General features: G+C 40.6%; 1 protein-coding gene across 1 annotated transcript in view; it reads right to left on the reverse strand.

The window, feature by feature from the left end:
• Positions 1–7910: 7910 nt before the first annotated feature.
• The window catches only part of OLA1 (Obg like ATPase 1), a 113954-nt gene continuing 102279 nt past the window's right edge, over positions 7911–19585 (reverse strand). Inside the window, exons 8-11 of the mRNA XM_080927226.1 lie at positions 14499–14639; positions 13717–13813; positions 11572–11694; positions 7911–8447 (exon numbers count right to left, since the gene is read on the reverse strand). Of these exons, the coding sequence (XP_080783352.1) occupies positions 8346–8447; positions 11572–11694; positions 13717–13813; positions 14499–14639 (463 nt within the window). The 3' untranslated portion in view covers positions 7911–8345. The remainder of the gene's footprint in view (positions 8448–11571; positions 11695–13716; positions 13814–14498; positions 14640–19585) is intronic.

Consider the following 19585-nt stretch of genomic DNA (forward strand, 5'->3'; position numbering starts at 1 on the left):
GTTTCCATGTTGGGAAAAGGAGTTGAGCTATTGGGATAGAAGAGATCTCTTAACTGTGGTAGGCTGTACCAATGGGTTGAGGCCCCACCCACAGGAGAGGATGCGCTAAGCACCAGTAATTCTTGGCCCTGACTCCAGACGACAAATGGAACATGAGCTGGCGCCTCAAGCTCCTGCCGTCAGGACTGTCTCCTATCCTCAGAGCAAGAGCCAAAGCAAATCTTTCCTTCCGAACCACATTATCTCTGCTGGGGGGCAGCAGTGGTGCAGGCCTTTAATCCCAGCACTTGTGAGGCAGAGGCAGGCAGATCTCTGAGTCTGAGGCCGCCAGGTCTAGAACAGCCAGGGAAAACAGAGAAACCTTATCTCAAAAAACAACCAAACCAAACCAAACAAACAAAAATATCTTATTGTACTTTATGTATAAGGGTTTTTTTGTCAACACCTACATGCCTGTGTGCTACTTGTATACCTTGGGACTTCAGAGGCTGGAAGAGGTTGTCATAGCCCCTGGTGCTGGAGGAAAAAGATGGTTGTGAGCTGCCATGTGGGTGCTGGGAATTGAACCTGGGACCTCTGGAAGAACATCCAGTGCTCTTAACCCCTGAGCCAACTCTTCAGCCCTACACCCTTCCTTTAAGCTGTCAAGGCAACTAGAAAAAGGAATTAATTCAGGTGGGTCTGTGTCTGGGTTTGATTTTTAAGCCTTTCCTTCATCAATGCCACGCTGACATAATCATCAGCCTCGCTGCAAGCCTTAGAAGGAAAGTCAGCCTGGGGAATGATTTGTGATGAGGTGTGGAGATCGGATGTTGTTGAGAGCACAAGTTAAAGTCCTTTGGAGGGACTTACACAGTCACATGGAGCTACCAAGCATCGGGAATGTGCCCAGCATGGCGTACAGTGTGGGGTGGGATTTGAAGGGCTCAGGACAGTAGCCCTTATCTGAAGTACTTAGGACCGCAGGGGTTTCAGATTACAGAGTTGTTCAGAGCTAGGAATATTTGCATAGATCTCACTTGATTGAACACTTCTAACCCCTAAATCCCAAATGGTTCAAATCCAAATGTCTTTCACATTGGTGCGCAACACATTTTGGATTAGGGGTGCTTAAGTTGTGTGAAAGGAAACATCTAAAACATATTAGTAATTTTAAGGTTGGTCACACACTGAAATAACAGCTTGGGCATACTGGGTTAAATAAGATACATTGGAAACATGAATTTTGTTTCTTTAAAGATGTGACTCGTAGCCAGGTGTGGTGGGATACACCTGTAATTCCTGCACCTGGGGGGTTGGCAAAGGCAGGAGGAGTCCCAAGTCTGAAGCCAGCCTGGTCCTTATAGTGAGCTCCAAGCCAGGCAGGGCTACACAGTGAGATCATGTCTCAAAATCCGAAATAAACAGACACCAACCCCCAGAACACTTCTTTTGGATAGTCAGCTGCAGTTCCGGCCTCTGGCAGCCGGCTTCCTGTTCCCTCCTCCCCCATCTCCCTCAGCACTGCCACCAGCCCTTGCTCCTTCCTCACAGCCAGTTCTGGACTGAGAGCACAGGGAATGAAGCAGATGGGGCAATGTGCCAGCTGACCTTTTAAAATCTACATCACAATGCGTGGCTTGTTTGAAAACTAAGAGCGTCCCACTTAAGCTGGAGTGAGATCCAGAGTCCTGACTCACAGAGGCTCTCCGTGAACCCCAGCCCGCCACAGCTGCCCTGTCCCACAGGGCACCCGGCTCTCTCTTGCAGAGCCTCTGCTTTTGCCTGCCTGGTTGCTCCTGCTAATTTTTCACTTCAATATTATAACTTACGGTTGTAAAACACACACACACACACACACACACACACACACACACATATATTTTAAGGCAAGCACCTACACTTTTGCACTGACAGCCACACCCTTTCTCTCAAGTCTTGGCTTACACACATAAAGGTAAATCCTCAGACATAATGTCATTCTGGATGGCTTTACGTTGCTTTCAAATGGGCGCCTTCAGTAAAAAAGTCACCTAATGATATGTACGAGACGGTCTCATTTATGCAAAGCTATATGTAGACTTATTCATACATGTGAAGTCAGGGCTCAAGATTCAGAAGTCTCCTCTGGGATCCTGTGCCGCACACTGTTCTGTGACTTCTCTCACCGAGCAATGTGAATGAGCAATTTTCACAGGCCAGCTCATGTGGACGTACTTTTATTCTTTTTAATGGCTTAAGGCACTCTTTTGTATGGGTGCGTTATAATTCACTTTGCCATTTCCCTAAATTGATAGATATTTTAAATTGTTTCCAATTGTTTTTGCTGTCACAATGGAATCTTATTACAGCTGACCAGATTTCAGTCCTTTGGACCACAGAAAATAATTTACCTTCTATGGGAACCAGTCTTTTGTCACCGCTTCTGACATAACACACAAGTTAGCTCAGTGTGAAATGTGGCTGAAGCATTCGTTAAGTTTTCATATGCAGCTTGTACGCTGATGTGAGTTTTACCTTAACTATCATCTTTACAGTGTTAAAGCAGGAGTGCTTCCCGAGGACCCGAGACTTAGAATAATGTACAGTCGCTCTACCAACTGTTTGAAAACGGCAGCTTTCTCTTTAAACTGGGGCATCACACAGAGCGCACACGCGTTGAATAGTTATGTGTGTATGCCGGAACGCAGGTGCCCACGGAGATCAGGAGCAAGAGTACAGGCTGAAATGCATGACCTGACGTGGGTACTGAGAATTGAACTTGGGTCTTCTCCAGCGGCAGTGTCTGCTCTGATTTCAGAGCCATCTTTCCTGAATGTGTGCTGTAAAGAAACAATATGTTTGGGTATACACACATGTAATATACATATGTTTAGTACAAACATACACATATAGCCAAGTAACAGTTTCACAGGTAGAAACATCTAACATTTCCTGTATTCTTTGAGGAACAGTTTTGGTTTTCCTTTTTGGACGATGGGATCTCTGGTCCAGGCTGACCTTACATTGAAATGCTCAAGCCTCTGGTGCTCTGAGACAATGCCGTGCCTGGACAGGAACAGCACATAGTTTTAAGTAGAACTCGTTTAAAAAGTTTTCTTCATTTAAACTTCTAGGTTGTATTTCTTTGGATGAGTTCTCTTTTATAATTCTATGGTCCCAACAGTTTGGAGAGTTTGGGAAGCAAGGGGCCCAGGAGGTGTTTGTAACTTCTCATGTCTACAGAACTTTTTTTAAAGGGTTGCCGATGGGCAGCTGGATGGGAAATACTGTGCTACCAAAAGCCTTTCAAGTTTATCCGACCAAAGTCAATGGAATTCTCATTTTAGCCTCTCAAATGGATACTACTCTTGGGAGGGCCATTCAGCTCAAACCGTTACTGTTCTGTACTGGTTTTGACATTTTTAAAAGTTAACAGAAAATTGTGAGCTCTGTATGCAGTTTTTGCTGGGAATCTAATTTCTGTCCATACAAGAAAGAGTCATGGAAGACATGACAGATGGCCTCTGCCACCGAGCTGAGAATTTGAGAGCCTGTGTCTTCTCTTGGCTGCCAAGGGCCCCTTCATTACCACAGTGGCGTTAATGTTGAATAACATTTTAGCATACCCTGGAAGTACTGCCTCAATTTTATGTGAGGTATAAATTTAACTCTAATTTCCAGATACTAAGGTATAAATTTTGAAATACAATTTATTAGTTCATGATGCCATTCTGGGGAGCTTTTATAGGAGAGAATTTTCAGGAATCATAGGAAAACATGTTCCGTAATTCTCTCCTGTGTGCACCACACTCAGGTCTGTTATTGGCGTTTTGGACACTGAGTGGCTCTCTCCTCAGCCCTTCCATAGGAAGCCAGGCAGCCTATTAATGTACCAGTGTTAGTCTGTCACACCTACAAAGACTCCTAGGCTGGAAGAGTAACTGGCATTGGCCAGCATCTAAGTGGAATCCAGATCTGATCACTCTATCCCGTTGCACTGCATCCACAATACAGAACAGCAATGGCCCATGGAGACATGACTGTTACTACCCAAACAGCTCAGACACAACAGCTTACGCTCATTTTTCTTTTCATGGTAAGCAGCCAGGGGAGCTGGACACCCCGAGATGCAGGTTCCCGCCATATTGCTGCTCCACGATCCCTTAGGGCAGTGGTTCTAACCTTCCTAATCCTGTGACCCTTTAGTCCAGTTCCTCATGTTGTGGTGACTCCCAACCATACAATTATTTCATTGTCACTTCATAACTGTAATTTTGCTGTTACGAACTGTGATGTAAATACCCGTGTTTTTTGATGGTCTTAGGCGATCTATGTGAAAGAGTCATTCAATCCCCAAAGGGGTCACAGCCCATAGATTGGGAATGGCCGCCTTACGGTGTTGACCTTGTGTGTATGATTAATTTTCCTTGAAAATGGAAAACAGGGAAGGAACATATACTCAACTTGCAAATAACCTCCTTCAACCAGCAGCAGGCAGCTTTGACCCCAGAGTAGCTTTTTAATAGGATTGTAGAGGGATAGGAAAATATGAATAGAACACAACTTATAGATGTGACACACTGTTGACACTCTGAAGCAACCAAGATGGCGCTTCACCAGTCTCACCCCACCTCTAAAAAAGATAAAAGCAATACGCTCAGAGATCAGAAGAGTCAAAGAACATGAATATCATTGCCCTTTTCTTACATATTTGGTGGCAACAGGATGTATGACTTTCCTGGCTGGCCTATAGACCTTCAATTGGAGGTCATGTAACCCACCCCCAACCTAAAGGCTTCTTCATTACCTGCTTGTCAGACTGTGAAGGAACTTGTCCCCTCACAACACGAAAGCAAAGACGTGCACAGGAGATGTCTCTGGAGTCAGACCTTCCTAGCTTGGGACATAAACTCAAGAGTGAGAAAGCCGGATCTGAGGACCCAACTCCATGATGGACTGGAGTTCCTTTTGCTTCGTTAGGAAATCTCCTTTGCCCTGGAGCTGTCTAATGTGCAAAGGTGATGCCAAGTAGGCAGAGTGTTGGCTCTCTGTGCCTTTTGAAAAAATGTCTGCAATTATCTGTGCACATGACTTCTAGTGGCAGGGCTGATAAACTGATTTCCTGTTCAAGACAAACGTATCCCCAGTAGAGAACGTCCACTTCTCCCTTCCAGCTTCACTCACAACAGCGATTTTTTCAATTGCATACTTTTGTCTGTTGAGCGGAAGTAAGAAAGTATTCTATATATGATAAGAACTGCTAATGCCAACCACTAAGAACTTGTTAGGAACCGAGTGACTTTTTTTTTTGACATTTTACTGTCTAAATCTAACACTCATGAAAGGCCTGTATTGATTTACTTAAGGAACTTGTCCAACCAAGGTCGTATCACACACGTGATATGGGAAGAAGTATGTAGTCAGCATGCAAACCCCACCTGGCTTCTTCAGACCTACCAGCCCAAGGACCAGACCATGTTTTGGGGGTGTGTGTGGGGTGTGAGTCCCTTTTATTTTCAGTTTTCGAATTAAAACTCAAGGCTTTCCACTGAGGTACTAATTTATAAGTGATTCAAGGTGTTTATAGATCACTAAGGTAATCCAAAAACTCAGTGACTTTTGCTTTTTGAGACAGGGTCTTATTCTATAGCCCGGGCTGGTCTCATATACATGTGTGCACCACCCAGTCCAGAAAGAATTGTCAATAAAACTTTAAAAAATTACTTATTTTTCTGTGAGTGTGTGAACATTTGTGTAGGGCAGAGGACAACAGTAAGCAGCTGGTTCTCTTTTCATCATGTGGGTTCCAAGGTCTGAACAGGTTTTGTCAGATTTGGCAGCAAGTAACCTCACCCTCAAAGTCATCTTGCCAGCCCAGAACTTCTGGTTTTTACAAGGGGTCTGCCCCCAGCAATTGTATGGAGGAGGAAAAAAAAAAAATCACTCAAAAGCCAAACCCTTCTTTTAAGATACTGTTTCTACAAGCTTAAAGATATGTCAAGATCCATTTTTCCAATATAAGGAATCAGTCATAAGATCCAACAGGTCTGAAGGGTCAAAAATTGTTAAATAATGTAGACCGGTAAGAAAACATGACACATTGATTTTGCCCTCGGACACAGGGTGTCTGAGGCGGAGTCAAAATCAGAACACTTGAACCATCACAGGGACAGCTGAGAGTGGTCAGCAGTGTGGCATTCCAATACCACAAGTTGACAAGTCACTTGGAGGAACACTTACTCCAACATTTCTATGTGAACAAAACCTTTATTCAGAACTAGATGAGTTCCTCAGAAGCCCTGGTTCTGATCCAAGCCATGCACAGCGCAATGTGAAAGTCATAGGGGGAACATGAGAAAGTTCAACCAAAGGCTACCGAAACATTTTCCCAAGTTTTTGGCACAGATCAGATCTTGAGCACAAATTTGGGACTAACCTGGAGAGATACAAAAACATTTACTTCTAAAAGTATATAAGCTACAGTGGATACATATGTGTCACTGAAAGCATTTCAGGTACTGTTTTAACTTATAGGTGACAGCTTCTGGAACCCTCAACTTGTGTAGAACATACAATTTTGTATGCTGAACATTTTTAACATCTAATTTCAGCCTTAACCAATGTAGTTACCTCAGATGGTCTCCTTTCTCTCCCACAGTGCGCAGCCATCACACTAGAAGCTAGAGAGCGGGAGTCTGATCAGCTTCAAGCCTTTAAGCACAGCTACGGATGCAGAAGCAAGGTATTTGATTTCTCCTTACAGTACCCAAATGCCCTGGAGTCGCTAAGCTACATGTGGCTTTGTTTCACTGCTGTCACCACAGGGTTCTGGGTCATATCTATCACCCCACGGCACCCCATCAACTGCTTATTTATAATTCTCTAGCCTGAGCTGCAGTCTTGTTGACTCCCAGTTTTCTGCTATCCTCCCATGCACTGAGATTACAGGTGGTGAACTAGCATGTGTAGCTTCATTTTGTTTTTTGAGAGTCTTGCCATGTTGCTCAGGAGATCCTTGTGTCCACCGTTCTCCTGCCTCAGACCTGTACTACTATTCCAGGTAATGGAGTCTGCGTTAAATCTTTCCTCACGGCAGCTGGATCTCCGAAAGAAAGACCTTCCCTTTTGTGTCACACACTTCTGCATCTTTAACAGGCCACACCGATACAATAGAGCAACAGCTGGTCCGGGCACAGACCTTCATCTCACGCATGTGGCAAATGGTTGTACTTGTGCCTTGGAGCACAGTAGGGCTCACGAGAGTGTTCACACGGCGGCAAAAGGGGCATTCGGGAAGGAAGGAGTTGGGGTACCTCTGTCTTCACGGGTGAGCAGCATGGCAGACGATCCAGGTCACTAAGTGGTCAGCAACCATTCACTATACTGAGTCTAAGGGTTCCTGACTTGTGTGCATGCCCAATTTTCAACTAGCTTATTTATAAGCCACTTGCAACAGCGAGGGTAAAGAAAGATTAAAAAACGATCAAAGTTGAATTATTTTTCGGTAATTTTAGAACCAGTATATGAATCAGAATTGAAATAAAAATGCAACCCCTCAAAAATGAAATGATCAGTTTTTACAATTTGATAATTTTAAAGAAAAGTGAGAATAGAGATGGCTCCCATTTGGTTAGAGAATCAACAACAATCAGAATTCACGGGTGCTGGCCAGAGCTGCGGGTCCTACAACCTCTGCCCTGACACTGCTGTCATCTTTCAATAACTGTCCATCTACAAATTAATTAACTTTTTCTGAGACAATCCCTGGCATATTATTCTTCTAATTCCCATGAAAGACTCACTTTTAAGATACAATTGCAGCTGCCCCACACTGCCAGTTCCTGCGTCACACACACGCCTTAAAATCTGTAATCAGCAGCCAGCAGGTGCCGTATCACATTCAACACACCACAGCCAGTCAATACAGACATCCCCAAACACACCAAGGCTGGTTTGTCAAATGTTTTATTGAGTGTCGACATCTGGAGTACTGTAAAACATGCATTATCTTTAGATTCAAAAAGGAGCAAGCCACATTGTCTTCACCGTCAAGTGTGTCAGGCTTGGCATACATGATGGAGATTAATGAAGTATCAGGAGAGTAATATGGGAGAGTAATATGGCTCTTGAAAAGCTTCTACAGTTTCAAGTAGGGTCTTAATCACGTGAAAGAGCAAAGCTGTTCACGCTTAGTAACTTGCATTTCATTGAAGGTACATAGTATTTTATAATTTTAAAACAAATAAAAATAATTTGTTTGTAGAAGATTTCCATTCCTAACTTTGTCTCTTTAGTTTTCAGAAACTTTAATTTAAAAACAAAGCCCCCCAAAACCCAATATATGCATTTTAGAAGTTGTATGTTGATCTGGACAGTAAGTAAATTTATTTCTTTTTTGGTTGCTGAGGTGTATTAAATTTGAAGAAGATAATATCTCCATCTTCAACAATATAATTCCTTCCTTGTTGTCTGTATTTTCCAGCAGCCTGCAAATAGGAAAAATAGGAAATGGTTTAATACTTATAATTAAATACATAGAAAAAATAGAGGAAATGGCTTACAGCTTATAACCAAAACTACAGACAAGCAGGAGAAATGACTTCTTACTTATATCCAAACTGCCAGGGAAAATGAGAAACAAACGGAAGGAAATGCCCTGAGTCATGTGGAAACATAATGAGAAAGAGGAGAGGTGGAGGAAGGCATACAAGTCCTGAGGAGAAACAGAGAAACAAGCGTACTGGCTTAGACAGGACTAAGCCTCCATATACGCTTCTCGCTAACTGTTGACACGCACATGTAAATTACACCAATGTCGTTAAGTCTCATTACACACTGTTCATGGTACATTTCTGGGGTGTCTGCAAACATCCAGCAAGTTACTGTGAGAAACTGATCAAATGAGGCAGAAAAAGCCACATGCGCTTTGTTTGCTTAAAGAAACTCTTTGGTGACCCTGGTGATGTCCTAAAGACAGTTTGTTCTAAGAAAACCCGATGAGCTGTGATGCATGTGTTTGAATCTCTTGTGGCCCTGCTCACTCTTGACAACGGCACTGGCATGGGCGTCCTGTTGGAAGTTTTCTGACAGTGTGGCTTCCAAGCAGACGCTTACAGGTTGGAACTGCAGACAGGCATTTTCCCACTGGTAAATCAGTCAGCAAAGAAATGATTCCACCTGCTGGTGTACAGATCTAGACATGCTCTTGATAATTACACACCAACAAACCAGGCTCACAGCACAGACTTACTTAACACTCACACAATTATCAGTTTCTTGTGACTCTGGCACCAACTACTCAACAATGGGTACCCAAATTCTCAAAAGTGTTTTTCTTGAGAACAGGAAAACTTTGTCTAATATAAGATTGCTACTTCCCTTTGACAATACTGAAAGAAGGTTCAAAGTCAAGTGAAATTATATTTATTAGCAATAAAACACTAACAAAGATCATACATCTGAGGTTTAAACAACAAACCAAACTGAAGAACCCTCACAAGCATGTTTTTGACAGTGTACAGTACAAAGGATTTTGCCTAATAGCAATATGCTATCAGTAGGAAGTTCATCTTTAAAAAGAATGATATTCTATCTTTCTAAAAGACATACAAAATAAACATTCACATGTTTTTGTAAAGATGTGATGTACTGAAAGCCATATGGTACTTACTTCTAAGATCTAAGCCTACTATTATAAAACTATAGGTACAAGTTAAATGAAACATACATCGACATGACATATTAGTGTAAGTTTATACACTTTATTACACTCAAGTTTACTATTAATAGTGACAGTGTTTCTTTAAATTCTCTAGAGACCATTTAATCCATTTCCACTGCTATCAGAAACACTGGTTGAAAAAAAAAATCAATACCCATTTGTGAATCTTGAGTATGTATTAAACAAGACACGTCTAACCAGTTCATTTGCACTTGAAAGCAGCCATCTGTAGAAGGCAGCTTTGCCTAAGCAGATATGATTGCTAATAGTGTGATATCCCTGTAGACTACAAAGCCCAAAGAGCTATTCAGTATATAGTTCACAGCACTGCACTGAATTAGCTATCTGCACTGGTGGTAGAAATAAACACACACACACACACACACACACACACACACACACACACACACACACACACACTCCTGTTTGCAACCTCAAACTTATCATGGACATGGCCAAGTAAACACTGTTGGATGAGGAGCAGCTCAAATCCTTCATTTATCCAGAGCTCAAAATTTAAACGTTAGTTTTGGAAGTCAAAATTCATGAGATATTTAGTGTCTAGGTTGGAAAAGCCAGAAGCTGATCTTTCCCAATTTATGATATAAAGTGCTCAGCCTTACATAATATTATAAGCAGGAAACATTATTGCACTGTATATTATAGTTCTGAATTGTTAAAGTATTCACAATTCATTTTCTCTTAGGTTTATCATAAGAAAATAAACTAAGGTCTGGTAAGTATCGACTTAGACATACTTGTCATAATTATAAGTATGACAAGCTTCCACTCTGGATTTTAAAAAATGTCCTCATTTTGATTTTTTGTATTAAAAAAAAAGTTAACATGCTATCACATGTTGACAAAAGAAATCAGATATTCTCCAAGTTTAATTAGCATTCCCGATGAAGCTCACCTCAGTATTTGCAAACCTATCTGTATCAATACAGACGACACCAGTAAATAAATGGACTTGTTTAGTTGGACACTGACTTTTTCGGGGGGGGGGGGGTTAAATCATAATGGCTCTCAATCAATATCTAAGCAATTATATGGAGATTTTTTTCCCTTCCTGGTTCTAAGGTTTCAACAGTCCCATCAAAGCCCTGCTGTTCTAATATTGGTAAGAATAAACCAAACTTGAAATATCTTTCATATTCCTTTTAAATTATGAAATAGCCAAGATAAGAGATCTGTTTGAATCTCTCAACATTATCTATGACATCTTCAAATTAAAGAAGCTTCCTACAAGGCCAACTCTGAGTGAGGTGAACTACATACTTATTGGATATTAACAAGTTTCTCTGGGAAGAATCAAACAAGCTAGAAAAATGAATTTTGCAATAGAACTTACATTAAAAATCATTTGCAACTCATATTTAACAATGCTTTACTGTGAGTGTCTGCAAATCAAATTACAATTATTAGCTAAAATAAAGCACAATTTTGGACCTGCCCTCTAGTGTTGAAAAAACAAATCAAATTTACAAAGATCTTTAAGAAAAAGGAAACCCAGAAAGTTTCAGCGTCAGCAGGTTTGTCTAACTAGGCACCATTATCTGTTCCCTTGACTTAACCAGACTGTGATCTCTAGTTCATATATGCAAATGGGTTATTATGATTTTTTTTCATCAGCTACTAGCCAACAAATTCTTTGTATTTATGTGACCTAAAAGTTTATTTTTATTTTTAGGTAGAGGAGATAAAAAAACAAACAAAAACCCTCGTAGGGCGATTTAAAACTGACCGGGGAGCAGGGTGCGGGCGGTTCCTAATCAGTGCACGGTGTCCTAACAGCGAGCAGCTTAGAGACAGCAGTCGTCTGCCGTGCACGTCTTCCGGTTACTGCTAAAATTACAGAATGTGCAAGTAAAAAACGTCATCCTTACCTTCACTGCATTCTCAGAGCCCTCGTCTTTAAAGTCTTCGTACTTCATTACTTCCGCCATAATGAATCCCTTTTCAAAATCTGTGTGAATCTTTCCTGCAGCCTGGGGAGCCTTCGTTCCTTTCTTTGAAAAGGACCAGAGAAAAATAACTGCATTTAAAATGACTGATTGTAAGCATTAAGTTTCTTCTCTCTGATCTGCAGTTGACTCAACTCAAACTTAAGTTTAATGGGAGTTCGAAGTCGGCTCCACAATTAGTGTTTTTACCAGGGCTGCCTGTGCAGCAGCCTGAGCACAGGCGGACCAGCAGGTTGAAGAGGCACCGCTCACAGCTTTGTTTTTCCTAACAGTCATCTACGGTTTATTGATTTAGATGCAGGGTCTGGTTTGGTGTGGGTTTCACTTCGATTTTCTATTCTTCAGAGTAAAAAAAAAAAAAAAAAAAAAAAAAAAGACTTTAAAGTAGCTTTCAAGTTGAATTATCAAAGGTTTAAAAAAGATAAAAAGCCCTCAAAAATTCAGCTCATCTAAACAGAAGAAAAAATCAATATATAAAGGGACATTTTTAGACATTTCTAGCAAATCAGATAAGCTACAGACAGCAAATAATTTTGAAATAATCAAGAAATGTTAACAGTAAGATATTTTTTTAAATTTTGAATAATATAGTTTGCCTCTAACAATCATGAAGGAAATTCAAGTCAAGATTGAAAGAGAAATGTCTTGTAATTATCCCATATGTAAAATTACAGGAACATACATTCCAGACACACACAACCACAGAAAGAAATCTGAGAAATAATGGTGACCTACAGGCTGCTTAATAAAGCATGTGAAAGTGATAAGGGTCCTGACAGCACAGAGCACAGTTTTTACAATAAAAGATGTATTGGGTCAATGTGGTCACTCCCTGATGCTCACCTGACTAAGTATCTACACATTAAGCCGTGGCACTAACAATCAGTCTTAAGACAAACCAGCTTAAACCAGCTTTCACATTTCACATTTCACCAGCAGGTGCTCCTTCCTGTGCCACACACTCGAGTTTGGAGTTTGAAGACTTTCAGATACATCTTTAAAATACACAGTAATAATAAACAGGGGACATTGTTTACTGATTTGGATTTGCTTTGACATTATTTTTAATGTTTATATAAAAAGCCTGTTAGAAGACAATGAAACATTTTTTTTCTTACAAAGGGGGCAGATAAAAGGGAAGTGAGTCTCCGGTTCACAAGGCATATGTAATTGTGCCGACCACCTCCATGTTTCTTCTCAGATAAATAAAAATGACGTACCAGCGGTACTGAAGTCACAGGTCAGGACAGAGATCAGCACAAACATGTATTTCAAACAGCACAGGACCAGACTCACCGAAATGCTGACCTAAAAGTTCTGACCTTTTTACAGTCTGTAGTACACAGTTTAGGACTACATATATTTCCGTGTTTTCAACAGGAACTACTATATTACTATAATACATTTACATTCAGAAGCAAACCATTATATTTCAGTCTATTGTCTTATAGGAATAAATTATCTCCCTAATCACATTCAGCTTAAAATAAGTCACAGTCTTGAAGAAGTTGAACATGTAGCAGTAAAAATAAACATCACTTCTATGAATTCGATAGAAAAAAATGAATTATTATTACACACCGAGTTTAGCTTTTTGAGCCCAACTGTGTGTCTATGAAGAGCATAATGATGTCATATCGCTTTTATTGCTGAAAATGTAATCCGAGCAAGGCAAGGGAGGAAAGAACCTCCCGCAACCCAAACAAACTTAGCGAATACAAAATGAAAAGCAACATCAATTTCACTGCAGACAAACCCAGTCACACAGATTAAGCAAGCACAATACTGGTGCGTCTTATCTCTGACCACAGGAGGAGGGTAGACAGATTCTACAGGATGAAGAAATTCAGACTATGTAATAGGCAGAATCAATTGTTACCTGCCTCAATCAATGCCGCTCCACTTTCACTGTTCAGCAGCTCACAAATAATTAAAGTTATCCTGGACAAAAACCTCATCTGTAATGACTAGCTAACCGCCACCATGACAAACTTCAAAGTCAGTGATATCAATCTGAATTCAATAGTGTGGAACTGGGTAGAGCTGATGAATAAGTATGAATCTTACCCTGATGGTCCATGCACGCACTTCATCTGGGCCTGCAGTGAAAAAGTATTCTAGTTGGAGTGCTGCAAATCCAGCCTTAATGATCTTTGGCAAAGCACTGAAATAAAATGAAACAAATTCACTCAACATTGAAGTTGACTATGCCAGGAATCCATCTAGGACCGAAGTCATTCATCCCTAGCAGACGATGGTAAAGATATTAGTAAATGACCACTCACTTCCAAGCACACTTGAAGAGGTCAAGACAGCAGAGGCTATTTCTTAAAAAAACCCCTTCTAAAATTGGTTTTAATTGTATTAGCCTGAAGCATTTTGAACTGTTTACTAGTAAAAAAGAGAATCTATATCTTCCTGGCCTATGACTACTCTCATCAAATATTAATTATTTCCAGAATTTGAGCCATGAAAGCAAAATTATTTGATTGAAACCCAATCTTCTAACAATATATTATTGTTACTCAGAAAAAAATGATGGCAAGTGATTCACCCTTTCCCCTCCCCCACTGAACATGACGAAAGAGTTTTGGCGATCATTCCTCCTCAAAAATATACATAACTAATACCTATGTTATAATTAAAACACTGTACGGAGATGACAGATGACAGTTAAAAACTTAATTTAAAATAAATCTTTTCACTCTGTCTCATGGTAAAGAAAGGAGAAGATTCCCTCTTTATAATGGTAATTACTCTGTCATTTATTATTCTATCAGCGCAAGCAATTAAATTACTGCAAGGAAATAGTTGATAATAAAGTGTAGGGAAAATGAATGCTAATTAACCTTTGTGTCATGTTCGCTTCCAGATACTTCTGTCTCTCCTCAGCACTCAATTCTTGCAACTTGAGTTCCAAGGCCCCACTAAAAGGAATGACCAAGGCGCCTGGGTCAGACTTGTCCACCCACTCTTTAATTTTTATCAACCTGTAGACAAAAAAGGGCAGAGCATTATCTTGTAGTGCATGCATGGCTGTACCACATTCATTATTATCAAGTAGCACATACATATTCATAAGAACTGCACGGTTTTATGATGCCATCTTTTTGTGTATATCTTTCCAAGGTCAAGGCATTAGCAGGCAGCGATTTCTTCAGGTACACGCTGGAATTTTCTACTCTAGTCTAGTTTTACTTTAGCATAGTACCTATAGGAAGTGTATTACAAATATTATCAACTTTTAAAAGTTAGATTGAATTCGTTCGGTATGAATACTTGGACCTCTGAATACTATTTTATAATTTTAATGTCCTTTACAAATAAGTTTTAGCAAAGAGAACTCATAAGGCTGCTTATACAGGAATCACACTTAGAAATGCCAACTTATTTTTGAAGCATCCCTGAAACACACATTATTTGTCCCATCCAGACATTTACTGACTGGGTTAGCTCCTTCCTGAATGAACAGAACCAACAGTTGCCATTGGTTTCAAGGGAGGCTTCTGCTCACAGTAGCAACAACAACAACAACACAAATGCAGTTCTTTCAGATTTATAAATATAGTCAGTTGGGTACATGCTGTTCTTATAAATCCAAATTATTATAGGATCATGAATAGAAATGCAGAGGAAATAAATTCCTTTAGTCAAAAAAGTTATGGAAAGCCAACTCCACTAGGAAACATACTAGATGTTGCCTAGAAAGGCTCCATCGGTTCTCCCTCTTCTAAAGAGAGGGCTTTGAAAAAGTAGTAATTAGGATTTAAGTGAAACACTTGTAGCAAATAGAATTAAAAGGTTCTGCTCATAGTTTCTTATTCCTGGGTAGGTACCTGTTTCTAAGCCTGTCTCCTCATCATATGTAGAAAAGGCAATAGCAATAGTCATGTGGCATTGTAGAGAAACCATGAAAACAACAAAGTCAGCAGGCAGCACCCTAGTCACTCTCAGACACTCACAGCACACTCTGACTCTGTGCTTTTACCCAGCTCTGCTTACACATCTGGATGGTAACAGAGATAAACGGGGTTTTAGTATCTGATTACAATGCTGTGTTTTATATTTGTTTTTATTTAAACACAGACTTGCACCCACAAGCCATGGAGGTTAGAGGACAACTTGAAGGAGTCAGGAATCTCCTTCCACCATGTAGGCTCCAGGAACTGAACTTGGGTCGTCAGGCTTGTCAATAATCACTTTTACCTACTAGGTCATCTCACTGGCCCCAGACTCCTGTATTTTGACTAAAGTTTAATAGGCATTATGGCAAAATGCTACAGGACAAATCTGTTAAATCAATGTTATAAGCTACTTTTAAAGGTAAAGAAAAGGAAAATTTAAAGAGCAATTCATCAAAACTCAAATATCAAACAAAATAGCAGGAATTCAAACAGCTATTGGAAAGTTAAGAACATATAGCCCAATGGTGGCACAGGCCTTGATCCCAGCACACTTGGGAGGCAGAGGCAGGCAGATCTTTGTGGTTGAGGCCACTATAGAGTGAGTTCCTGGACAGTCAGGATTACACAGAGAAACCTAGCTGTACAGGATTCAAGATAAAAAAAGAAATAAAACCCACACAGTTTGTACATGTTTATCATGCAAGGGTAATCACATATTTGATGTTATTAGGGACTTCTGATCATATTTGTATCCTTTCAGTCATATCCTAGAGAGAAAACTAACCCCTAAGATTTATTTTGGAATAAAGTGTATGGCCTTAAATTATGAATAAAACTTGGTGTTTTCTTATCGAAAATTATTAATAAAGCAAAGGGGGTTTAAATAGGAACTTTTGCCTATAATGGTATCATGACATTTTAAGTTTCTTTATAGATAAAATATTCAAATCTCTATATTAAAGTATTATTGTTAATGGCTTTTATTAATACAAGTTAGAGTCAAATATGTCATTTTAAAAAGCACAGTAAATACAGTTTAATTGAAAGGGAACTAGAACAAACTCATGTGCTAAGATAATGTCCAGTGTCATACTTTTGTGTCCCAAGTATGGTCAACATATCCAAGAAAGCTAAAACTGTTAGGAAACGAGAAGGAATAATTACTGTGGCTAAAACATCAATTCAGAGTGACAATAGTTTTACCCCGTTGTTCTCACAGCCTTCCTGGCAGAGCCCTCAGAGGGACTATTTGCATTCCTCAGGTGTTCTACTGTACAATTCAGATGAATAAAGACTTACAAATCATTCCTCTACCGCCAATGTAAGACTTTGATCTGGTGAATACACTATTGTACCTTAACTATAATTGGCAAAAAACCTGACAGTGTAGAGCATCACACGCTTAATAACAAAGGGGGAATCTCAAAGTGTTGACAGATGATCTTCATAATGCAGACGCAGAGCGGGCACATTTTAGCGGTAAATGAGCACTGAGGTCTAAAGGTCTCCAAAGTGACTGACATCAGACCTGCTACAGCCTCACTGAAGAAAAAGGGACCGTCACACCGTCACACTCTCCGCAAAGTGAGTTCCGCTCTTTTCCTGCCAGCTTCACTTCTGTGACTTTCACTGTCACAGACAACACAGGGAAGATGAAAAGTGACTTCGGTTCTTTGCCTGCCTGCTTTACTTTTGTGACTTTCACTGTCAAACAAAAGTGAGAAATGTCCCAAAGTGATTTTTAATTGCATATTTGAAATAAGCCTTGGGTAATTAAAAAATTAAACTTAATTTAAGATTACAGATGAAATACATATAACATGCCTATTAGGTCTAATGGCTTCAAAAGTGTCATAACGAGCCTAAGATCACAATGAACCCCGTAGGGACCTTCTGCAGAAAGAAATGTCTATTCTCTTGCTACAGTCTATGCCCCAAACTATAGCCAGCCGTCTAGAAAATGCACACTATCGGCACCTGACAGACCCAGAAAATTCAGTCGAGCTCAGTTGTCACCACCAAAACACATTTCCAAAGTGCCTACAACAACAAGATGTCAAGAAAGCCGTCCAACTGCTGGTGGCCTACACAGTGACCTGCAGAGTGTCACAGTGTGTCAGCGCGATGTTGGAAGGAGCGAGCGCAGGTGAGGACAGAGGGCTCAGGTTCAGCTGTAAGAGCTGCCATGGCACGTGTGCTAGTGCTATCTATCCCTATGTGCACATCACACAGACTCCGCTCAGTTACAGCACTGTGCTCCTGGCAGCCAACACATAGTAGGTGGACAAGGACGGGACAACTAGCCTAGAAGGGCAGGGCCTGGAGATACACCATCAGGTTGCCACCTGTCAGAGTCTAAGCAGAGTAAGCTTTCCAGAATTAAATTAGCATAATGTCTCTAAAAGTGTCTAAAATTTACCTGTTATAATTTTAATCTTCTTATTTCCCTGCTGAAATTCCTGATTTCAAAATGTGAACTTTCCCCCTGGGGGGCTTTACACTGTTTGAACATCTGTCTTAGATATTAGCTTTATTTTCTAGTGGTTGGTGGTGCTGAGCACTGACTAGGACCCTTGTGCGGGTAACAGATCCTCCACCACTGAGCTACATTACGTATTTTAATTCGGGGGGTGGGGAAGATATTGTTGTTTACTAAATTAATTGTTCCTTTCAACATAAAAATTCCTCCTAATTTCTATTTACATCTCGCAGTCATGTTCTTTTGGAACATGGTGGAAGAGGTTTTATTGAGGACGTTGAAGACAAGAGGGGAGAGAAAGGAGAGAAAAAGGTCCCGGTTATGTTCTGAGGGAGTCTGGTGGTTGATCCCTAAGGTGAGAGACATCTACAGTGTAGTAGTTTTGATTCTTTTAAGGAGAACCCCTCGGGCTGGAGACATGGCTCAGTGGTTAGAGCACTGACTGCCCTTCCAGAGGTCCTGAGTTCAATTCCCAGCAACCACATGGTGGCTCACAACCATCTGTAGTGGGATCCGATGCCCTCTTCTGGTGTGTCTGAAGGCAGAGCACTCATATACATAAACAAATCCTTAAAGGAAAGGAAAAGACCCCTGGACATTCCAGGCTCCAGTCAGGCTTTTTTTAAAAAAGGGTTTATTTCATTTTATTAGCTGTATGAGTGTTTGCCGTATGTATGTATGTATGTATGTATGTATGTATGTATGTATGTATGTATGTGTATATATGTATGTATATGTGTGTGTATGTATGTGTAGACATGCAACTGTGTGTGTGCCTGGTGCCTGTGGAAGTCAGAAAGTGTTAGCTCTTCTGGAAGTGTGGAGTCATAGATGATCGTGAGCCATCATGTGGGTGCTGGAAACTAAACCCAGGTCCTCTGCAATACCAAGTGATCTAAACCACTGAACTATCTCCCCAGTCCTCACTTTTCATTTTAAAGCTTAGTGTTTCTGTAGTTGGTTATGGGCAATGTCTCTTTGGGTGCAGGACAAGTGTCAAGTCACTGAGCTCTTGTCTGGAAGAGGTGAGGTTACTTCCTAGGGGCACCCACTGTCTTCTGGGCTTTGTACATGAGCTGACTGATCTAGTGAGGACTGACTGCTCACTGTCACTAAGCTTCTTTTTTGGTGTTGGTTCTCAGAGACTCCCGGTTTTCATCTTCACGTCCTTCTGAATACTCTAAAACCAACAAAACTCTACTCCTTCCCCTTTATTTTACACAGGATGAAAGTATATATATTTCGTTTAGGCTGGCCTTAAACTTGAAGAAAGGCCTTCCTCAATTTTCTGAGTATTAGAGTTGTGAGCATGAGTCAGTCTGTGTGCTCAGACTCTTGTCTAAACTCTCTGTACTACACCCCTCACAGCGCTCTGATACCACAGCTTCGCTCCGGCTGCCCTGGAACCTGCTATCTAGACTAGCCAGGCCTTGAACTCACGAGAGGTCTTTGCCTCCCAAGCTGGGATTAGAGGCATGTACTGCTGGGCTGGCTCAAGCTATTCTTAAAACCAATATTAAGAAACTTTTAAACTTTAAATTTCAATGAAAAC

Source organism: Micromys minutus, assembly GCF_963924665.1.
Source record: "Micromys minutus genome assembly, chromosome: 13".
NCBI classification, from domain to species: Eukaryota; Metazoa; Chordata; class Mammalia; order Rodentia; family Muridae; genus Micromys; species Micromys minutus.